Consider the following 25,004-nt stretch of genomic DNA (forward strand, 5'->3'; position numbering starts at 1 on the left):
GTTGAAGATTTTTCATTTTCTAGCTGAATTATGACAAAGGGAGATGACCATTAAGTACCTGCCAGCATACTGGGACGTACACCTATCATTTTTGAAAAGAAAATTCAATTCATGCCAGTAAATCTGTCTTCTGCTGCCTCTAGCTCAGCATCATGTACGTATTTTGGGCAAAACTAATCATTTCACACCCTAGACTTTAGAGAGACACAGAATCTAACGAGGGTTCTAACGCATCCACCCCGTCTAACACGCTTTGGCATATTTTCTGAGAAGCAGTTACTGGAGGCCGAATGGATTCCGTTCATCCACAGCGCTGTGCATGCAACAGCTGGATTAGGCCCCGTTGGGACTGCATGGCCCACTGCATCCTACAGGCTCCAGGGCTGCCCAGGAGGGATGGCCTCCGACAAGGGGGAGGCGAGTGGGGGCGCTGGGACGGTTTCCTTGACCCTGTCTCAACCCAGAGAAAGGGGCCCTGCAGGTGAAAGAGGTCTTCGTGAAAGGAATGAAAAGGGAGAGGGCTTTAGGGGAAGGGGCGCCTGGTGGCAAAGCCAGCGCCTTGTTTCCCCAGGCAAACATGACAGAGTCTCGATGCACAGTAAGAGCCAGTCCGTCTTTACTGGAGTGAGTGCGGGAGACAAACAGTTTACAACAACCTTTAGCATTGTCTTCACCATTTGATAAAAAGTTCACTATTATATTTATTGTATAATGAAGAAAAACAACACATTCAGGGAAAAATTGAGATTAACTTATTTTTCTTAAAAGGTTCATCTCAAGGATGGCAACAAAGTCCAGCTTGTGCCGCCAAACGGTTTTACATGATCAAACCGTGTACAGCTTCTTGTGTGAACTGTTGACTACAAACATTTACCAAATACATAAATCTCTTTAAAAAAGCCATTTTAAATATAGCAAAGCAGTGTCTTCTTGCACAGCAAAGTGAAGAAAGTTTCTACAGAGAAATAGAAGTTTTACATTTGTAAAATCTTTTTCACATTCTAATCATCTAGCTTCTTAAGATCCAATGCCAGGAGTTTTCAGGTTCCTTATTTACTATGTATTTCTTGTGCGCATGATGGTTAATAGAGAAATTATGTTAATGCATTACTAGTTGTCCTTCTAGTTAAAGGAAATGGTAAAACATGTATTGTTCTTTTAGAACAAACCCCTGATTTAGTCTACAACACAATGGACATAATTGGGCTCAAATGATGGAGTTCTGATTGGGACCACCTGTGTACACACAATGGTGACTTTCACTCGCAGTGGAGTGGCGATTAGAGTACTAAAGAAGTACAGCTGTTGGAAACTGTACTTTAACCAGTGCAATTTACTCTAAGCTTTTTTTGCTTTTGTTTTTTAGTAATAAAATACTTCTGGAGGGATAAAATTTTCTTGCAATGGTGTCTCATACAAAACACGAGTCTAAAAGGGTAAGAAAAGACGGTTCTAAAGCAACACCATTAGCGTTGTCCCCGCTCTAGGCTGGTTTCCACCCAGAGATGTGGATGTGGGTGTGTTCACACATGAGCGTCTGGGTGAGAGATGTCTGTCAAGTCCATATGCTCCATGCCACACTGGGCGTATGGGAAAAAGGTTAACAGTCAAATATTCGGTTCCTGAAATGGAATACATTGTTACTTGGTCAGTGTAATTTAAATACAAACTCCGAGCCTTGAGTAATATTATTTTAGAAAACAGTAGTTGTACTGATTATAAACCTGCATAGAAAGAAAGACTATTGAGATACAGTCAGAAAAGCCATCTCATAAGGCACACAAGAAAATAGACAGTAAATGTGAATGTGTTAACTCCTATTCCAATGTACAGCAGAAGTTCATGAACATGCATAAATAATAACGAAGGAATCACTTAACACTTTCAAAGCTATAAATGGTTTACAAAGTGGTAAGGATTATTTTGGAACTTCAGTGTTGGGAGACTATCTTGTTTGGATTAGGTGTGGTCTTATGAAGAAATGTGCCTGTAAGTAGTTCAGTAAAATAAGTACATTTTTAAAGAAAAATGCTTTCTGAATAAGAGCCAAATGTCTATACTGAAGAGAGGAGACAGCATGTCATCCTCCTTTTTTTGGCCTCTCTCAAAAGTTACTGCCCAAACTGCCATGAGAACAGAACCTCCAGTTTGCAGCCTGTGGTGCACAGGTTTCTCCTGCACTGATCACACCTATGTGTCAGTCAGGAAATCTGGCTGATGACTTGTCACAAACAGCAAATGAGGAAAATGTCAAAAGGAACATAATGGAAAATGTCAAAAGGAACATAATTTGGGGGTAGTGGTGAGGGGAACAAAATGTACGTAGAAATTGTAGGTAGCTGCTCAATATTGTTTAAAATATAAAATAGCAATATTTAAACCCTTGAGTTTTTCAGGAAAAGGAGTATTTAAAAATCTACAATGAAAGATATACAGGACTTTGAATTTTGCTCATGGCACAAGCCCAGTAAGTGGATGAACCTGCTATCATCCATTAGTTGTCTTCCTGAAAGAATAAGGCCTTGTTCAAAATCCAAGCTGAGGGTGGCACTAATTCCAATTAGAATGGCAAGAGTCATGCCAAGGACCGGCACCTTAAGAGCGTTTCTCCCTGCATACCAAAGCTTTATCTCTGCGATGTGCAGAAGAGCTGATAATGGTAGGATTTTGTAACCAGCTGCATCATTCTGTTTTCAGATGGTCAAGGAAAAAAGATCCCTTTCCCCACGAGTATTTTCCCCTAATCATTTACCACTTATAAAACCTTTGTGCTCATCTACTATTTTGCCATTTTCTCTAATATTAATTAAATTAGGTCAGCTTTTTCTACTATATTTTTTTCCTCACAAAAGGCAAGTTTTAAATAATGCCTTATAAAATTTGTTACAACACATTTTATACTTATGCAGGATGAACTTAACACCAATTTTTTTGCCACTTTGCTATTTATGTACACATATAAAATATATAATGATGCTCAACCCATACAGCACAAAGATTACAATGTAACATCACACATTCACCACCAGTGAGGGGAGAAACCCCTTTATACAATCCTCTGAAAAAACTGGGCTAATAATTAAAATCCAAAGTACAGTATATTTAACAAAATAGTAAATATTAAACAGTGAATACTTAATAAAGGACCTCGCCTTTTCCCCCCAAATTGGCGGCAATCCACAAAAATATACTTTTTAATCTGGTGACCATACAATACATAGGTACTTACATCAAAGGTGATAATATATTTAAGATGCTATATACACAAAGAGTTTGGCTCAACTTTTAATTTACATATAGAATAAGTGTTCATGGCTTTTTTTTTCCAAGGTTCTGCTTGCAAGATATTTTTGTTTTCCCCTCTTAAAATAAAACTAAAAAGTTAAACCAAGATAAAGCTATTCTCTAAAAAAAAGTTACAACATATAGCTTTGGCTTATATAAATAATTCATAGCAGAATGTGTTCAAAAGTAGTGAATATAATTTTATATATAGTCATCAATTCATAAGGGTGTTTTCTTTCATATAAAATATACATGAGCTAAAATCAGTTTCTTTAATTTTTAAGATATGAATGTAAAAAGAAACTTCTGACATATTCCAATTATAACTTAATATATTAATTTTACTTTGTTAATGCTCTATATTTCTAGGCTAGTATTTTCTGAATATCTCATGCGTGTTTTCTATTCTCTTTCTTTATTAGCTAAAGATCACTTCTTGACCCAATACATTTTTGCACGTGCAAAACAGTTATGTGTGGGGCTTTTTTGTTTTGTTTGTTTTTTAATATCAACAGCCCTTTCCCATGCACCCCTTTGCAACAGACACCCATGCCAGGTTGGATAATATAAATGACATTTTATGTACAGTATTGCTTTCTTGGTTCCTGCTTTTCTACTGCTCTGTTCTACAAAGCATTTTCTCTGAAGTAACTACAGTCACCGCACAGTTAAATAAAACAAGTAGGGGGCCCTCTAGGTTTCTGCAAGCTAGTGTGGGAGAATTATATATGGGTACACGTTTCTCTGCAAAAACTGGTTATCTTTATGAAACAAGTAGTCCAAGGAAGTGCCAGACTGGTCTGTGCCTACAGGGTGCTTTGTCTGCCATGGGACACACATCTGCAGACCTACAAGGAGTTTGCAGGTAAGTGCCTGATTCTGTGTATGTAACACACACCCACACATACACACACACTCACACCCACATACATATATATGTAAAGGGATATATATATGTATGTACATATAAATATATTTAACTCATGTCCTTATTTACCGATTTAGATATGTAGGGCAGTTCACTGCAGTAACACAAAAGTACAAACATCAGCCTGGAAGCCTTAGGTCACCCACGCGTCCATCCTCATTCGCTTTACAGAAGGGCTTTCTCTGTCCTCAGTGTTTGGGGGTCGGCCAAGCACAATTGGAGAATGGAAGTCGCCCCGTGGATCCTCCCGATCACTGCCATCATAGGAGCTACTAGAGCTGCTCAGACTGTCCACAGGGGAGCGCCCCATTTCCTGTCGGGGCTGGGGCTGGGGCTGCGGGGGTTGTGGCTGTGGCTGTGGCTGCGGCTGTGGCGGCGGCGGCTGCTGCTGCTGCTGCTGCTGCTGGAAGCCCGATGGGGTCATACGATCCCGAGGAGGTGAAATTGGTTCGGACTTAATGTTGATGTTTTGGTTGGTATTAATGGATAAATTGGAACCCTGAGATAACTGCCCTCCAGCACTGAAGGAAAAAAAGAGAGAGGTCAATGGCTTGCGAGTGCCTCTGCAAAACTGGGATGATACAGTACAGACACTGCCTGATGGAAAAGGGCCCAGAGTCTGAAATCTTGTCAGAGTTCCCCAAGACTGGTTTGGGTCATTTCCTTCCGTGCTTGGCACAAAAGGAAATCCCGTCTTCCTGGGAGGAAAGAAAACAGTACCATCGAGCCCTTACGTTACTTGGTTCTGTTACCCACAACGTTGGTACTCTCGCAGCTGAAGTATACAAAACAATGTCGGTGTCTTAATGCTGTGCAGGGAACAGAAAGAGGAACAGCACAGCAGCCTCATCTGCGCACTGTCTCTTCTTCCTCAGCATCTGCTCACCATATGCTCTGGCCCTGTGACAGGGCACATCTCTTATCCTCACAACACCTCTAAGGTGCAAGTCACACCATCCTCATTGTCCTGATGAGGAAATGAGGAGCTGGCTCAAAGCAGTACAGGAGGACGCAAACAGGCTGTTCCCCAGGCCTGGGCTCTGAGCCCTTTCCACTTGCTTTTCCAGGTCTATTTTTAGTGCATTCATTTAGGATGCTCAGGACAGGCCTGAGGGCCAAATCCTGTGTAGGCAAATTTCCCTGAGATATTCTGCTCCTTTTTCCATGACATAATTCTTAAGACCACTGATAACAATCCTCATTGTGGAGTTACTTCAGAATGTATGAGGGAAAGGGACTGCTGAGCTCAGGCTCTCTGGGGACTTCCTGGGCACAGGCTAGAGGTCTGGGGTATTCCTACTGCCCTGATCAGAGGCAAGGCAGCCAGTCTTCATGGAGGCCAGCTGGGTCTGCTATGTCATCCCCTCTCTTGGGACACTCTCCTCCACCTGCTCCATGGGTCTACTGTCATCCTGGTTCCACAAAAGCCCTGTTCTTTCTCCCTGCTGTTCAGGGATGTCTGGCCTCATCTGGGCACCAATGTAAATCCTTTTTGCTTATATCCTTACACCCTGCCCATGAGGAATGTTCTCTTTGTGAATGAGGTTTGGTGTGTGCATTGGGCTGGGATCAATCACACAAATTCTATGGAGTCTGACTGATATAGAAGATACCCTGCCCCCAGTTTTCCTTCTCTATGCCCAGGGAGAAAGCAGAAGATACAGCTTGTCTTCCTATTCTTGTCTACAGATACTTGCCAAAGCAATAAGTGGCAAGGGTGGCGGGGGGGCCCGAATGCCTACAGGCTGCCTTTCAAGCAGGGGAACCAGAGGCAGGCGCTTAGAAGCAGCGGTGCAGCAGGCGGCTTAATCACTGGTCAGCGGGTAGAAGGATGGTGCATGTGGGTGATACCTGTGCCTTTGGACCCCCTCAGATCCCGGTTGAGTCTCTCTACCTCAGGATGTCCCTATGGGAGAAGCCTTGCTTCCCAAATCCCTTCAAGAAATGCCTAGTTTGTCAGTATCCAAGCTACTATCTAGAGCCATGTAAAGAAAATATTTTCTCCCAACACTTGTCTCTACCTGAAAAGGAATCACTACAGGATTCCTCACACGAAACTCAACAGAGCAAAAAAGGCTGTAACTGATAGGAGAAGAGAGTGTGTCGGCCAGGAGTAAAGATGCAGGGAAAACTTCTAGTTACTCACACAAGAGAGCTGAGGGCTGCTTGTCCTAGGTGGTGCTGCTGCCAGGCCGACACCTGTCCCAGCGACAACATTCCTGGCGAGTTGAAGCCTTGCAGAGCTGACAGGTCAGCGCTGGTCAGTGAATAATCTATGAAAGAAGACAAGACAGCTCTGCATGTGATGGAAGGTCCACATGGAATCTATTTTTTAGATAGCTACTGCAAACGCTCCTACACTGAGGCCAGGCATGCTGGCTCATGCCTGTAATCCCAGCACTTTGGGAGGCTGAGATGGGCGGATCACTTGAGGTCAGGAGTTTGAGACCAGCCTGGACAACATGGTGAAACCTCATATCTACTAAAAATACAAAAATTATCCAGGCATGGTGGCACATGCCTGTAGTCCCAGCTACTCGGGAGGCTGAGGCAGGAGAACTGCTTGAATTTCACCCAGGAGGCAGAGGCTGCAGTGAGCCAAGATCGCACCACTGTACTCCATCCAGCCTGCGCAATAGACTCCCTCTCAAAAAAAATAAAAAGTTCCTACATTGAGAGAAGCCAGATACTTCACAACAAAACAACATACATGTGGGTCTAAAATCCAAAATCTTTTCTTGGAAGATTTACAGGATCTAGCCATATTTAGTTGTCTGGGATGATTCAAATAAGAGGCCATCGTTAAAGAATGTTCTGTACAATTGTTATTTTAAATATGCCTGCCGCTACCCTTTGGAACAAACAGAAACAGTCAAACCCAACCAGAGTGAGTTTGAATCAGCAAGTCTTAATGAAGTAAGGGGTTGGGGGACAGGGGACAGGAAAGACAGATTCCCTTTACATGGGGTGCCAAGCTTAGTGACATCATTACACAATTAATTCACTGCATTTGTTTAAAGTACCTAGACTATCACAAACTCCTTGACAGCATGCAAAATAGTTTCAACTTCATGAAAAAACTTGGTGTCCTAGAGTATAACCCAGCTCATATCATATGAATGCTTCAGTCATAATCACTGGGACCAAGATTTAGGATGTTAGTTATCACTCACACGGGGAGTTATTTCAGCTCATCATAACACTTGTCTATTCCATTTGGTTCTAAAGAGAGGTGGCAAAACTCTTCTACTTTTATCTTCTTTCTCATGTCTCAAGAGAGGTGTTTAAAGAAGTTGGTCTTCCTAGTGAATTAACATGTTAAAAAAGGAACTAAGTTGAAGCAACATAGCTGGTGCTCAGCGCTGTCCTGATTCTGCCCTTGTCATTCATTCTATTCTATACACTCCTACGGGCTGGGGCAAGGGCCTGCCACACTGATGCCTTCCCCAGTGCTCCCTCCAGCCCACACTCTCTTTCGACCACTAGGCCTTTTAAACGACCTGCATGCCATGTCCATTTGGATGCCACTCCAAACGCCACAAATCTGACATGGCCTGTCCTTTCCTGCAAACCTGTTCCTCCTTAAGTACTGTGTCTTAGTACATGGCACCAACATGCACCCAGCAGCTCGTGCAGAAGCCTATGGGTGTTATCCTTGCTATTTCCCTTCCCTCTCACTCCCCCCATCAACTTCCAGATCTGAGCAATTCTATCTGCTCTCTCTCAAGCCTGCCCAAGTCTCACCATCTCTACTGCCACCACTCTAGTCTATGCTATCAACACACATTGCTTGGACCACTACAATAGCCTCTGACATCGCTTCCTGGCATTGCCTTGTAACCCTATATACAGCAGCCAAAGAGATCTTTTCAAAATAACAAATATGATCATGGCACTCCTCTACTTAAAACTTTTTTATGGCTTCCCAATGCTCTCCAGACAGTTTCCAAAATCCTTGACATGGTCTACAAATCGCTACTTACTTCTCTAGTCTCAATTCTAACCCACGTTCTGTTCCCATTCCTTCAGCCTTGTGCCGCCTGTGAACTCCTAGCCTCTGTACAGGCACGCCCTCTCCCAAGAGCACTCTACCTCTTCTGCCTGCCTGAGTCATGCATGTTCCTTCATGTCCAAGCTGAGATATAGCCCTTGACACAATTGAAGCAGCTTATCCCTAGTGCTATGTGTCTTGTGCCCTCCTCCTAGGCTCCACTGTTGACTCTGCACTCCTATATTTCCAGTGCCTGGCATAGTGCTTACCACACAGTAGCTGCCTGATAAGTATTTGCTGAATAGATGTGTGAATAAGTTAAAAATAACATGGTAAACTTAAAACAGAATAAGTGTTATGAGAAAGAGAACAAAGATAAAGTCAGTCAAAAGGTGGCATGAGACTGACGCTAAGCGACTGGTGATTTTGAGAGCCTGCCTCCATTTTTATACGCTTTGGTAATTCCTTTTATACTTTTAAAAAATAAATTCCCAATTCAGTGGCATTTCTGAAAATAAGTATAGTGGAATTTCTAAGTATACTGAAAAACCTGTAATGAAACACTCAGTAAACCATAATCTAACACCTACTTCAAGCTCCCTCTTCTCAGTCAATAAGCCTCTGAACATTATAGCTTTGCCGTACCTTCTCATTTCTCAGAGTATAAATTCATAAACACAACAATTCAGGACTTCCCCTCCATGGTTGCCCACTTAGGTATGTCCTGTCTCCTTGTCTAGAATAAACTTGGAGAAAGGTATGTCCCTAGCATAGTGTCTCTCATACAGCAGGTGATCAGTGCATCGAAACAGAATTTCTATGAATCCATCATCCCTGGCTTTGCTCTGGAACCTTGTTCTGTGCAAGACACAAATAACAGGCTATGATTCAGAGTCCCTAAGATAGTATGCAGTGGACAAATTTGGGCATTATTTTTCATACTAATTGTTGGAAAAGTAATGGATATTTCCTAAGAAGTTGTTTTTTTTTTTTTTTTTTTCCAATGAAACCTTTTATTGTTTGTTTTAAAAGAACTACTTAAAAGTGGCAATCAAATGTTCTCAACACTCTGCCCCCTCAGGTAGCTGCAGACAGCAGTTTCAAAGTACTGTGCCAAAGCATTCACCCTGAAGGCTAAAATCAGACGATCTTTACCACAGTCTACTCATCACACTTGGGAGAATCATAAAAGAATAACTTCTCTGCATTGCAGTCTCGGAGTAATTGGCAAGGTAGAATTTATTGCCTTCTTCCTCTGAAGCATCAGGTGTTTGGCTCAGTCGATGAGAAAGTGAAACCACATGTGTTTTCCACTTTTTCTTAGATTGGTAAATTTAAATGAAACCAGCTGCCCTCGATTCTCCATACAGTCTGCTTGGCTAAAAGCACTCCTATAATCACTGTAATATTCTTAAATTTTCCTAATACAACCCCAAATTAGGGCATTTTAAGATGAAATGCCTAACTAAACATAAATGAAGGAAAAACTCCCCTCAAAGGCAGAGTGACTGGCTCTGAGGAGAAACCAGAACAGTCCTTGTTTTGCCCCTCAGGAGCGCAAATGACATGGACCAAGCTAGTGGTTACAGGGAGGAAAACAGCCTGTTAGACATAGTCAAATATCGGCCACCTCCCGAAGTCTCAGGTCCAAAGGGATTCATGTCTTTCCCAAAGCACGTTAACACAGCATAAAGACAAACATCTTATTTTAAAAGTCTGGAAGACTGTGGTATTGTTTAAAGAAAAACTACATCAACAATACTCAAGCAACAGGCTGCTACCCTCTTGGCTTGATGTATGCCACCACTTTGATATTATCTACATGGGCTTTTTGTCAGGGGTAATTGAAAGTTCACAATGGAGAAGCAGAAATAACTTATTCAACTCATTACACTATCAATTTTTTTTGTAATTTTTTTCAAGGCTAGCACATTTAAAAATACATCCTAATTTAAATCTAAAAAACTGGAAATAGTTTATTTCAATAAATATACTTTAAAAAAAAATCACAAAAGCACACGTTGATCACAAAACAGAGAGCAGTACAACCTATGGAAGGCACCAAAGCAGGCTCACCAGTGTTGTAGGCAGTCGGCATTGCTGAGTACACAAGTCCCTGTGGAGGCAAGCTTGGGGTTGTCACAGACACGACTGGGGTAGCAAGAGGTTGAGTGGCTTGAGAACTACTTATCCTTTGGGTATTCTGTGAGAGATCAAAAAAGAGAAAAAGTGTTCTTATATGGTATTTATGTTGACTTAAAAATAACTTGCAATTTAAAAGTGACATTTTTCACAGTTTTATATGAATGTCATTTTCTGAAGCAGTGATGATGTGAAAACTTCAAAAATACTAGTGAGAACTAAATATTTGATTTGAAGAGTCATATTTTTACATTAATTCTCCTCTTAAAATAGTTTATTAATGTTAGACACACCACGTTAAAATAGGAACTTACGTTACAGGCATTAGCACTTCTATTTGTTAGCACAAAATGAGGACGTGATGCCGCTACAAATACTGTCAGACTACCCTAAATATATGTAGGTTTTAAATACCTGCTGATGGCAAAGGTCATCTGTATATATAGGGATTGTACGTCTATGAGCATAGGAATCAAAACTACTTTTCTTTGCGGCATTTACATGTTAACATAGTTTGAAGTCATGGCTTATTGAGTGCAGCTTGTATTCTTATTTCTTTCTCTCCAATCATGCAGTTGACCTATTTTTTAACAACAGATTCAGATATGTATCCCTTCATGGTCCCCTGGCCTTCTGTAGGAGATGCTTTGAGTACAGCATTTTCAATCAAGTACTGCTGACAGGGCTGTGGAAGAGCAATATTAAATGCTTGCCAACTGTATGCATCTATGCAGCATCCTATGCATGCTAGGAATGGATTAAAAAAATCAACTATTAAATAATCCAGTTAGTTTAAGATAGTCATTGTCCTTAATGTGTAGGAGTATGACAGAACCAGTTTCTCACCAAACTGGCTTAAGGTAACAGTTTTCCAAAATCTAAGATCGGAGGAACACAACAGACTCTGTGTCACTAGCACACCAGAAAGTCACAGCACAACTCTATTTGTTTTTTATAAATTATGTTACAGCCTGATAACTGACATTCAGGGATCTGAGCCAAATCAGTAAAGTATAATTCAGTGCCGTTGAGATTATGAAGAGTTAGAATGTGATTCCATTTTCTCTACCACAATTTTCAAAAGAGTACATCAGACAAAGGCCTTAGGCTAGATCTAGACACTTACAAACATTCAATGAGGATCCTGATCTCAGTTTATTTCTTTTTAATTTCTGTTTTCTATCCTAGGTTAGAAGATGTGAGAAAGACCATGTGGATGTGGATGTACTGCTTGAGTTTCTGTCCCAGATTCACCACTTCCTAAGCACTGGGAAAATCATTTGACCTCTGAACTTCTTCACTGTCAAATAGAGAAGATACAGCAATCTTTGTCCTGGCTGCCTTCAACAGCTACTGTGAGAATCAAATGAGGTTATTATGTCAGAAGTGCTTTCATAACTGAAGTACTACACAAATGTAAGATAATATCCTTATTGTCCCAAGAAACCCTCTGTCCCAAATTTCTATATAAGTGGTGGGAAAAAAAAAATACATATTTTTATTCCTTCTAATCCATAGCCTAGTCTACTGCAGCTTTCATGAAGTCAAGTTGTTCTACTATTGCTCAGCTTCTAAAGGAATCTCCGTGGCTGGTCTTAACAGTACAGTCTTTAGTGCAGGCCCCAGGGCACCTGTCCTTCCGCACTTCGGATCAGTCATCCACAATTACATTTTAGAGCTCAAGGCAATTTGAACCACTTCTAAGTTCTAACGGACTGTGCTTCTGATTATATTTTGGTTCTGGCACATAAAGTTCTGCATTTTTAATTGATTATAGAGTCTCAGGCTTCAGTTTTAAAAAATACAAATGGCTGTTTATAAGTTTTTAGATACGTATTTTAAAGTCTTCAGGGACCTAATATATTTATCTCTGAGGTTCTGTAATTACAAATATACTTACTCTGAGGAATGTGGAAAACCAACATATGCCAGTTGGGAATATGTTAGTTTCAGCATCAAGTTTTTAAATTTAATGACTTTTCAAGATACAGATCTAATTTGGACTTAATTTCTTCTTTCATATTTAGTCTGGAACTTCTAAAGTCAAATCACTAGGTGAAAGAATACAGTATGACATAGTTTGGCTTGGACCCTACCTACTCCATGGCATCATCTTCATGGCAATCTTCTGGCATGTCTTTGAAAACAGTAAGACTTCAAACACTGGTTCTACTCAACTAAGCTCCTAATCTCAAAGGCACTGAGTTCTCTAAGAGTAAGTGATTTTCAGAACCACAAGAGGGCAATATAGTGCTAGATAATTCATGGAAGCATTCACAACTCCTTGAACAGTGAAGTCTAACCTAAGGTGAATTATTTTAGCTTGAATTATAAACTCTCATTTACTGATCATTATGGTATCATTAAGTAAAGTGTTTCTCCAAAAGATATTCATAACATAATTCAAAACATTTACAGCTGACTAGAATAGTTCAGTTGGCCAATACAAAACTATATCCAAAACTGTGACTGATCACAAAGCTAAATAAAGAACAATCTCGTATTTTAAGGGGAACAGACAACCTTATTTGAAAAGATCACAAACTGTGCAAAACACACCAGCATGCATAAACATGGAATATTAAAACCAATGGATGCCTTCTCCCCCATGCTTTCATGCACTCTTAACCCCTGTCCATGCTAAAAACATTTCCAAGTTTTTATTCCCCTTAAAGTCTTTTAATTAGCAGCTGACTTTGAGATTATATGATGACTCCTGTGAGGTTTTGGTTTTAGTTCCTAAAGAAGAAATAGATAAACTGCAAGTTGCTTTTAGTCAAGTTTATTTTCTAGAGGAAAAGCCAACAGAAAACGTTTGTTTTGGAAAAAGAGCAATAGTTGCTTTTAAGAACAGAGTGTCTTCTGATAGAAAAGTAAATATATATACATTCAATTACAGACATTTCTTTTAGTAAACAGGGAACCCCCTTGTGGTTCAGGCTGTATCATGCAGGATGAAATAATTCTAACTCTGAAAAAGGTGACCTCACCAAAAATGATGTAATCTTTTTGAAAGAGAAACAACACAACATCGTGTGTTACAATCTGAGGAACTTCAAGGGTGAAGTCATTTTCTAAAAATATTTCAATAATTTGGAGAGCTATATAAGGTATTCTGTATCTTTCCTTAAAAAAAAAAAATTTAACAAGTATCCTATGCTCATGGACAGCTACTGTTTTTAAAGGCTCTATTCCAATGTTCCCTCCAACAAATAAAATGGGTCAACACATACAATTATAAATAGAAAAACTAGAGTCTGTAGTACCAGTAGATTGCTTTACTCAAAGTGTTTGAATAGTGTTTAAAAAAATTGTGTAACAAAGGGAACATTGGTTAGATAAGAACATGTAAGGTAATTAGTACTTTCTACATCTTTTTCACCTTCCTTCAAGCAGAAACCCACACTCACCAACTCCAATTCCTCTTCCTCCGACTGTACTCAGCACATAAGAGGGATAAGAGAGTTACTAAGACTGTTGGTACTCACAAACAAAATATTTCTTTAGAAAAACATATTTGGACACTAGCAGCTGTCAAACTCTAAAGAGACGATTATATACACAACAGATAGAAATATAAATTACTTGTCGCTATACTTGTTGATTTTTCAAAAGACTAGAAAAATTCCTTTAAATTCTCTAGGGCCAGTATTCAGACACCCTCCTCCCCCAACTTGGTCTGCTCTCATGCTGGCCTCTCCTATACACAGTTATGCTACTGCAACAGTATTTAAAAGGGGTTTCTCATCATGGTATCAATCTGTATTCGGAAATTTGAGAATACTAACTCTGTACCTGTAACTCGGTATCTTAATCATCCTACTATTACCCCACCTGGTGATACATGTTCATTTATCTCCTACTAAATTCTGCTTCTTGGCAAGCAGAAACTGCTGTATGTTTGATTTCCCACAGGAGCTAGCACAGTGTTATAAAACAACAGGAACACAAACATTTGTTAATAAATGCAAGAGTTTAAAATACCAGTTTTAGATATGCTTATCATTTGCACATATATTTTCATGTGAATAAAATAACTTCAAAGGAGAAAAACCACATATTTGAAGAAAATGAGACTGGAGGAGAAATAAATTCATTAAGTCATGTAAAGAAAAGAAATAAGGCCGGGCACGGCGGCTCACGAGGTCAGGAGTTCAAGAACAGCCTGGCCAAGATGGTGAAACCCCGTCTCTACTAAAACTATAAAAATTAGCAGGGTGTGGTGGCAGGTGCCTCTAATCCCAGCTACTCGGGAGACTGAGGCAGGAGAACTGCTTGAACCTGGGCAGCAGGGGTTACAGTGAGCTGAGATTGCGCCACTGCACTCCAGCCTGGATGACAGAGGGAGACTCTGTCTAAAAAAAAAAGAAATGAAACATTTTTGCTCCTTTGCTTCATAATATTTAGAAAATATTAATATACTAGAAACAGTCTAATCAGCTTTCTCTTATTTTACTTGAATAAGTTAAACTTCTCTGTCAATCTGTGAAAAGTGTCACTGTAAGTGCCACTGATACACAAAGCCCTAATCTGGAAGGAGGTTCCTCTGTAAATGGTGTAAAGTAGGTGGGACTGATTACTTACTCTGAAAAACAATCACTTGATCTACAATTGCTATCTCCAATGTGGGCAAGATGCTATTCAACTGTCCTGTTATAGATATCTTTACATATCTCCAAACACAAGGTACACATCAAAATATTACACTGTCAAACATTATAGCTGTGTATGTGTAAAACATACGGTTTTCACTTTAATGTACAGGAATAAGTGTGTAAATAGTTCATATGACACATTTTGAGTTTTCCACGGAGATGCTTCATGCTTAACAACCAGACATAACTTTCTTAAGCAATTGCTAAATGCTTAAATGTAGTTTGTCTTTAAATTGGCAGTTTACTAACAATTCTTATAAACATTTCTGTGCCTTACATGACATTTGCATAGTTTATTTCTGAAAGACAGTAGCAAGTATTGCATATCCAGTATCTGAAAGGTAAGCTACATAACTATCCTAAATGCCATTTTTTTTCTTGGCTCCCTTTTGGGGTATATTTCTTTGTTATGTATGTATATATGGATTTTAAACTTTTTATTCTGAAATAATTTTAGACAGCATTTGCAAAGAGAGCTCCCTCACATCTCACTCAGCTTCCTGCAATGTTAACATCACAAGGAAATACAATGCAGTTGTCAAAACTAATAAAACCAATATAGCACCAATTAAAGCTTTGGACTTTACTTGGATTTCGCCAGTCTTTCAACTGATGTCCTTTTTCCTGACCCAGGATCAGATCCTGGATCCCACAAGCCTTTAGTCCTCACGTCTCCTTAGTCTCCTCTGCTCTGTGACAGTTCCTTAGTCTTTCCTTTTCATGACCTTGACACTGTTTTTTGAAAGAGTGCTGATCAGGTATCTTATAGAATGTCTCTCAATTTGGGTCTGATTTTCATTCATAATCAGATAGAAGGTCATGGATTTTTGCAAGAATACCACAGAGAGACACGGCCTTCTTAGCATGTCATGTTGGAAGGCACATGTTGTCTTTATGTCCCATTACTGGTGATGTTAACCTTGATCCTCTGATTAAGGCAGTGTTTTCCAGGATTCTCTTATTTCTAATTCTCTAATTTTTCCCTTTGTAAGAAACAAATATTTGGGAAGAGACATTTTGAGACTAAGCAAATACGGTTTTTTACTTAAACTTTTTGCTCACTTATGTTAGCATTATCCACTGACTTTGCCTGCAATAATTACCATTGTACTGTGGTGTTCTAATGGTGATTTACTATCTCTCATTCTTTCTACATTAATTAATTAGAGTTATGTTCTAAGAAAGAGTTGTCCCTTTCTCCTTATTTATTCAATCATTTATTTAAATCAGTAATGGACTCAATGTTTTTTATTCCCTGGGCTATAATCCAATACTATTGTTATTTATTTTGCTACTCAAATTGTTCTAGTTTTGGTATTGGAAACTCTTTCGAAAGGCCAGCTCCTGTGACTTTTGATAAGCACTTTCTTAACCTCTGACAACTCTGGCTCATCCCGATTCCCTGCCCCAATCCACAACAAACCATTTTTTCCAAGCAGCCCTGCGCCCTTATATTAGAAAATGGTGTTCAGAAACTAAAATCTGAGCACCGGATAGTTGAGTTACTGGGTGCTACTGCCTCACAGACCTCTCAGTCAACAGAGCCAGGAAATATATAATGTATACTAATTCATATATACACACAACTGTATCTTTGTGTGTGCATGACAGGGTCTCGCTATGTCACCCAGGCTGGAGTGCAGTGGTACAATCACAGGCCACTGCAGCCTTGACTTCCTGTGCTCAAGTGATCCTCTCACCCCAGCCTCTCAAGTAGCTGGGACTATAGGTGCATGCTACCACACCCGACTAATTTTTGTATTTTTAGTAGAGATGGGGTTTCGCCATGTTGGCCAGGCTGGTCTCAAACTCCTGAGCTCAACATCTGCCTGCCTCAGCCTCCTAAAGTACTGGGATTACAGGCATGAGCCACTGTGCCCAGCCAGACACATACATATTTCTGTATCCATCTACCTGTATGTGTATACACACATATATATGTCTGTATATATATACACATATATATGTAATATATATACACATATATCTATGTGTATGTATGTACATATATATACTCTTACTAAATCCTTCAACTATAACCCTGAAACATAGGCTCATTCTAGACCCCCACCCCTACAGCCCCTTGGTTATCTGCAACTTTCTCCTCCAACCATGAGAAACCTGGCTCCCTTTATCTACAATGTCCATTTGTTTATTTATATTTAGTTATATGTTTATATGTTCAACCCTTTGTGTATGTGAGGGATGAATTTACCATCTAGAGTACAGTAATTTGCTAGAATTTTGTTGGTCTCTAACCTTACAGTATCCAGTCAAAACAGTTTCCAAATTTACTCAGACTGGGTTCTTTCTTCCTCAGCCCTTCGATATCATGTTACTCATCTGTAATAAAGTTATATTCATGTGTGCCAATATGCATTCCATCTTGGGCTCTCCCGGAATCTTTACTAAATTGCATTTAGTAAAAATCACTCTTTGTATGTACAATTTTATGAGTTTCAACAAATGCAGACCTATGCATCTAACAAAACAGCATCACACAGATTAGTTCCATCACCTCGAAAATTCCCTCATACTAACCCTTTATAGTCAACTCCTCTCTCCACTCCCAACCCATGGCAGCCAGGGAGTTTTGCATTTTCCGGAATGAAATATAGATGGAATCATACACGACTGTGGACTTTTAGATCTGGCTTCTTTTACTTAGCAAAATTCACTCAGGATTCATCTATATTGCTGTGTGAATAGTTTACTGCTGAGTAGCATCTCCTTATATGGGCATACAGTGTGCTTATCCATTCATCTGTTGAAGGACATCTAGGCTAGTTTCAGTGTTTTACAATTATGAAAGATATAGGTTTCTGTGTAAGTACAATTTTCAATTCATGTGCATAAATACTCTAGGAGTGGCATTACCAGATTGTACAGCAAGTGTTCGTTTATCTATGTATTTATTTATAAGACAGGGTCTTGCTGTGTTGTCCAGGCTGGTCTTAAACTCCTGGGCTCAAGCAATCTTCCTGCCTTGGCCTCCCAAAGTGCAGGGATTATAGGCATGAGCCACCCTGCCTGGCCAGCAAGTATATATTTAGATTCATAAGAAGCTGACCAACTCTTCAAAGTGGCTGTACCACTTTGCATTCCAAACATATAGAGAGATTTTTTGCTTTGCATCCTCACCAGCACTTCTAGTTTTTGAGTTTTCTTTTTTTTTTTTTTTTTTGAGGCAGAGTTTCGCTCTTATTGCCCAGGCTGGAGTACAATGGTACAATCTTGGCTCACCACAACCTCTGCCTCCTGGGTTCAAGTGATTCTTCTGCCTCAGCCTCCCGAGTAGCTGGGATTACAGGCATGCACCACCACACCTGGCTAATTTTTTTTTAAGTAGAGATGGGGTTTCTCCATGTTGGTCAGGCTGGTCTCAAACTCCCAACCTCAGGTGATCTGCCCACCTTGGCCTCCCAAAGTGCTGCGATTACAGGCGTGAGCCACTGTGCCCAGCCATCGGTTCTTCTTAAATTTTAGCCATTCTACTAGCTGTGTAGTTGCATCTCATTAGGTTTTAATTTTCAATTCCGTAGGGCCTGATAATATTGAGCATATTTTCAAACGCTTATTTGCCATCCATGTATCTTCTTTTTGAAGTATCTGTTCAGATCTTGTGCCTTTTGCCTTTTTAAAAATATGTTTTCTTACTGTTGGGTTTTAAGAATGCTTACAATATTCTGGATACAAGAATTCTTACCATATTCTGGATACATTAAAGATACAAACTCTTTAATGGATATGTGACTTGCAATTACTCTCTTCTAATCTGTAGGTCATCCTATATTCTCCGGACAGTACCTTTCACAGAGCAAAACTTAAGGTTAACCTCCAAAACTTAAGATAACCTCCAATACATCAGTTTTTTCTTTATGGATTCTGCTTCTGGTGTTGGATTTTCTCCTCTAAATTTCAGTTTCCTGTTTTAAATTTGGGTCTATAATCCAATTTTAGTTAATTTTTAAATAAAGTCTGAGTTATTAAGTGGGTTGTTTTTGTGTATGGATGTAGAATTGTTTCAACACCATTAGTTGTAACTACCATCCTTTCTCTGTTGAACTGCCTTACTAAGTTTGCCAAAAACCCAGCTGAATATACATGCATAGGTCTGTATTTTCTGAGCTGTTTTGTCCAGTGATCTATGTGCCCATCCTTTTGTCAATATCACACTTTCTGGATTACTATAGCTTTATAGTAGGTTTTGAAACCAGGTAGTAGTAGTTTTTAAAATTTTGTTCCTTCTTAAAATCTTTCTAGCTATTGTAGTCCTTTGTTTTTAGAATTGGCTTGTTCGTATCTACAAAAAAAGCTTGCCAGGATTCTGAAATTGTGTTTAATCTACAGATCAATCTGGGAAGAAATGACATCTTGACAATACTGAGTCTTGAAATCCATTAACATGATGTATCTATCTATTCATCTAGGTCCTCTTTTATTTCTTTCATCAGTGTTTTGCAGTTTTCAACATACAGACTGTGTAGATATTTTGTCACAATTGTACCTAGATGTTTCTTTTCTTTCCTTTAGTTAGGGTTTTTTTGTTTAGTTTGTTTTTTCAATTTCAAATTCCAATTGTTCACTGCTGGCATATAATCGATTTTTATGTACTAACTTTGTACCCTGAGACCTTGCTAAACTCACTGATTGGTCCGAGGATTTTTGTAATTTCTTTATATTTTTCTACATTAAAGAATGTATCTTCTGTGAATAGAGAAAGTTTAATTTCTCTCTTCCCGATATATATATGCATTTTATTCATTAATTTTTGCCTAACTGTACTGGCTAGGACTTTTACTACCATGGTAAATATGACTGGTGAGAAAAAAAATATCATTACCTAGCTCCAAACACTAGCAGACTCAGTGCTTTCCCCTTATAAAGTATTTTAGCTGGATATTTTTTGTAGATGCTCTTTATTAATTTCCCTTCTATTATTAGCTCAATGAGATTCTTTTTGTTTAATCATGAATAGATGTTGAATTGTTAACATCGTGATTATACTAATGAATTTTCAAATGTAGACTCAGCCTTGCATTCCTGGGATAAAACCAACTTGGTCTTGATATATTATCCTTTTTATTTATTGCTCAATTTACTTTTTACTGTTTTGTGTCTAGAGTTCATGAGGAATATGGATTTGTAGATTTTTTTTTTTCTTGTGTTGCCTTATTTTGGTTTTGCACTGGGGTAATGCTGACCTAAAAAAAATAAGTTGGAAAGTGTTCTCTCCTAATTTTTTCTGAAAGAGACTGTATAGAATTGGTATCACTTCTTTTGTAAATATTTGGCAGAATTTGCCAGTTAAATCATATGGGTCTGGAGTTTTCTTTTGTGAAAGGTTTTTAAACTAGGAATTCTGTTTTTAAAATAGTTACTGTTCAAGTCAACTATTTCTTCTTCAATGAGTTTAGTAGTTCCTTGGTGGTTTGTATCTTTCCCAGAATTTGCCCATTTCATCTAAGCTATTAAATCTATTAGAACAGAGACGCTTACAGTATTCTTTCAGTGTCTTTTGGGTAATGTATCTGTTCATATTCTTGATACTGATAACCTACCTGGGTCTTCTCTTTTCCATTGGTCAGCTTGGATAGAGGTTTATCAATTCTATTACCTCTTTTTTTAAAAAAAAAAAGTTTTTGGTTTGCTTTTGTTTTCCTGTTTTAAATTCATTAATTGCTGCTCTTTTTCCTTTCTTCTGCTTGATTTGGGTTAAGTTTGCTCTTCTTTTTTGTTTCTTAAAGTAAAAGCTTAGATTACTGATTTGGGATCCCTCTTTTCAAATATAGGCATTTGTTGCTATAAATCTCCCCTCATCACTACTCTAGTTGGGCCTCAAAATTTTGATGCTGTATTTTCATTTTCATTCAGCTATACGTATTTTTAAATTTCCTTTGAGATTTCTTCTCTGGTCCTTGGGTTAAAGTATATTGTTTAATGTCTAAATATATGGCCATTTTCCTACTTTCTGTTATTGACTTCTAGTTTGATTTCCTTTTGGCCAGAGAATATAACATGTATGATTTCAATTCACTGAAACTTGCCAGTTTGTTTCCTGGCACAGGATATAGTCTATCTTAGTGAATGTTCCATGTGCTCTTGTGAAAAATGTGTGTTCTGCTGTTGTTGACTGACATGTTCTATAAACGTCTCTTAGGTCATGTTGGTCAAGTGTTGCTCAGATCATCTAGACCCTTACTGATTTTTCTGCCTACTTGTTCTATCAGTTACTGAGAGGGACGTTGAAATCTCCAACTACAATTGTGGATTTTTCTACTCACCTTTTAGTTCTATCAGTCTTCACTTTATGTATTTTGAAGGTTGTTGTTAGGTGCATAAACATTAAAGACAGTTATTTCTTGGAAAGTGGACTAGGTCACATCCCTCTTTATTGCTGATAGTTTTCCTTGTTGTGAAGCCTACATTGTCTGAAATTAATAGGTCTGCTTTACCTTTCGTTTTGGTGTTTGCAACAGTAAATTTTCTCCCTTCTTTTACCTATGTCTTTATATTTAAAGTGGATTTCTTGCAGGCAGCAATTTTGTTTTTTTTTTCTTGAGACGGAGTTTCACTCTTATTGCTCAGGCTGGAGTGCAATGGCACAATCTTGGCTCACTGCAACCTCTGCCTCTGGGGTTCAAGAGATTCTCCTGCCTCAACCTCCCAAGTAGCTGGGATTACAGGCATGCACCACCATGCCCAACTAATTTTGTATTTTTAGTAGAGACGGGGTTTCTCCATGTTGGTCAGGCTACTCTCGAACTCCCAACCTCAGGTGATCTGCCTGCCTCAGCCTCCCAAAGTGCTGGGATTACAGGCATGAGTCACCACAGTACTTAAGAAAAAAAAAAAAAAAAAACACAAATCTGATGATCTTTTAACTGATGTGTTCTCATCACATTCAATGTGATTATTTATATGACTGAATTAAAAGCTACCTTTATGTTGCTTTTTGTTTGTCTTCTTTTCGTCCATTTCTTGGGCTACTTAGTAGAGCATTTTTTATATTTCTATTTTATCTCTTCTATTGACTTATTTAAAGTCAATAGAATGACTTCTTTAAAATTTTCTTCTGTATCTGCACTAGGGTTTACAATATATATCTTTAATCACCTTGAGTTCTTCTTCAAATAATATTTACATCATGTAGAGTCAATTCCTCCCTCCCATCTTTTATTGTCATATATTTTATTTTGACTTGTGCTACAGAAACAAAATACACTGTTACTATTTTTGCCTTATATAGTCAGATACCTTTTGGAGCAATTAAAAAGAGGGAAAGCACTTGGATCGTGGTTTCTTTTATACTCCATAAAAATAAATTAATGTTCCTTGGAGAAATGCCTGATTCTAGGACTGGTGCAGAAAACACACAAGATCAACCTAGAACATATTATAGTGCCAGAAAATAAAAAAGCACCCATTTCCCCTAAAAAATAAAAAATAAATAAATAAAAACCCACAAAAATAAGGATATATTAAAGGGACACAGGAATCAAGCAGACAGCCCTCAAAAGCTGAAGCTAGAACAAAGCAACAGAAAAACGTGGTACTGCATTATAAACCAAAGTATTAAAATAAATGCCCACGAGTCCATATTGATAGAAATAAATGGCTGGATAAATGAGAGAGAAGAGATACATCTCCTGTGCAGAAGAATTCCAAATAACTTATGTAGATATCCTTCTCTTAAGAAAACTCCCCACTCCTTAAAAGTGTGGGCTGAACATGGTAATTTCCTACCCAAAGGCTATAGTATGAAAAGCAGAAGAGTAACTTTACAGAAAAGAAACCTGTTAAACACCTGTTAAACATCAGCCAAGTGACCAAATTAACATCAGCAATAGTCATGACGATACAGGCTGGTCATCCCAAATCTGAAAATCTGAAATCTGAAATGCTCCAAGATCCAAAACCTGTTGAGCACCAACGTGTACTCATTGGATCATTTTGGATTTCAGATTTTTGGATTTGGGATGCTCTACTTATTAGTATAAGGGAAATATTCCAAAACCTGAAAAAGTCTGAAATCTGGAATACTTCTGGTCCTGAGTATTTCAGATAAGGGATAATAAATGTAGTAGGCACTCTCGATATGATGTGACGAAAATGGCATCTTAATTCTATGGCCTACCTCCCTCAAACCAACAACCACAGGCTAAGCATGAGAAAAACATCAGACAAATCTTAACTAAGAGACATTCTATAAAAATACCTGACTAGTACTCCTCAAAACTGTCAAGGTCATTAAAGCAAGGAAAGTCTTAGAAACTCTCACAGTCAAGAGGAGGCTAAAGAGACATGATTGCTAAATGTAATGTGGTATCCTGGATTGGATCCTAGAATAGAAAAAGACACAAGGTTAAAAATAAATAAATCTGAATAAAGTGTGAATTTCAGTTAATAACAACATATCAGTACTGGTTCAATAGTGGTGACAAATATACCATACTAATGTTAATGACAGAAAAAAACTATGTGTGGGGTATATGAAAACTTTCTGTACTATCTTTGCAATCTTTCTATAAATCTAAAATTGTTCTAAAAATAAAACGTTTATAAAATGTAGGGAAAACCAGATTTTATTTGTCTTCATTTATTGCATTTCCACTGTTCAGGTCTTTGGGTAGACTCAAGTTTTTGCTGGGATCAGAGTCCTTTAACATTTTTTGTAGAGCAGGTCTGCTGGCAATAAATTCCTCCGACTTTTGTTTGAGGAAATTGTCATTTCTCAAAGATATTTTTGGTGGGTAGAGAATTTTGGGGTGAGAGGAATTTTTAAAAAATTTCGGCACGTTCAATGTTACTCCCCTTTTCTTGCTTGCATAGTTTAGTTTGTGAAGAAAAAAGTACGGTACTAATCCTTGTTTTTCTGTATACAATATATCTCTTCTCTAAGATTATTCTCTTGATCTTTTGCTTTTAGCAGTCTGAGAGTGAGAGTGTGTGTGCGTATGCGTGTGTGTGTGTGTTGGCAGTAGTATTTATCCTGCTTGGTACTGGTTATTTTTTAAAATATTACTCCTAATCTGTTCTCTCTTGTCTTTTTGGAAGTCCAATTATAAATATGTTATGCCATTTGATAATGGCGCATAGCTCTTGGATACTTCATTCTGTTTTTTGTCTTGTTTTCACTCTTCTCTTTGTATTTCAGCATGGGTAATTCCTACTAATAGACCTACAGGTTTTTCCCTCCTGTTAAGCTATTAGTGCAAGACTCGAGTTAATTTCATTAGAAGCTGGGCCAGGTTTGAGCCTTACTGTTGCTCTGGTTACCATCAGGGCACCTACCACAAGCTTCATATCCCTCTGGGGGTGGGGATCTATCTGCATGCCAGATTTTCCCCTAGTGACTGCTCCACTCTCAGCTTTAAGTCATCCCCTCTCTTGTTGTGCCTCAGGCTGTGGCCTTCTCAGTCATCCTGCCACTCTCCTGGCGTTGCTCCATACCGAGCATGTCTTCCTGTTCCTTCACCACTGGCTGAAGATATTTTGCCTTTTCCATTAAACAGGATTTCAACAGTGCCCTAAGAGTGATAATGTTTGTTGTTCGTCGTATTAAAGATTAAAGCTTTTGTTCCATATTAGAGAAAGAAGACAAAAAGATCCAGGCAAAACTTTTTGCCCCTAGTGTAGAGCTACTCTTCCCCTCTCCCAGTTGTGTACCACAGCGAGACCTTTGCAGGAGCTTCTGAGCACCCCACGGGATTCATGGAGAAAAAAGTCTACAAGAGAACACAGACTCACCCTGTTTTATACTGCGGCCCCCAGGAGTTTCACACAGTTCTGTCAGTGTACACCTGGTCTCCAGCAATTCACCAATCACCCTAGCTTAACTCTTACTATCTGTGTCTTGCCTAATGCTCAAATGTCATCTCTCCTCACAGTATCTTTGACTCTGGAGCATCTGGGCCAGTTGGTTGCCCTGAAATCTCAGCACTATAATGAGTTCGAGGAAAACTATGAACTTTCTGTATATCCAAGTTTTTTTAATTGTAAG

At 38.7% G+C, this 25,004-nt stretch overlaps 1 protein-coding gene across 4 annotated transcripts in view; it reads right to left on the minus strand.

Moving 5' to 3' along the window:
• Positions 1-657: 657 nt before the first annotated feature.
• Positions 658-25,004, minus strand: part of MEF2A (myocyte enhancer factor 2A) — a 125,492-nt gene continuing 101,145 nt past the window's right edge. Inside the window, exons 6-9 of one of the 4 annotated variants that reach the window (XM_011969804.1) lie at positions 13,757-13,780; positions 10,281-10,407; positions 6,360-6,486; positions 658-4,734 (exon numbers count right to left, since the gene is read on the minus strand). In XM_011969804.1, coding sequence (XP_011825194.1) covers positions 4,347-4,734; positions 6,360-6,486; positions 10,281-10,407; positions 13,757-13,780 — 666 coding nt within the window. In that variant the 3' untranslated portion in view covers positions 658-4,346. The remainder of the gene's footprint in view (positions 4,735-6,359; positions 6,487-10,280; positions 10,408-13,756; positions 13,781-25,004) is intronic. The other 3 variants (XM_011969801.1, XM_011969805.1, XM_011969802.1) reach the window with 3 other exon arrangements.

Source organism: Mandrillus leucophaeus, unplaced genomic scaffold, assembly GCF_000951045.1.
Source record: "Mandrillus leucophaeus isolate KB7577 unplaced genomic scaffold, Mleu.le_1.0 Scaffold91, whole genome shotgun sequence".
NCBI classification, from domain to species: Eukaryota; Metazoa; Chordata; class Mammalia; order Primates; family Cercopithecidae; genus Mandrillus; species Mandrillus leucophaeus.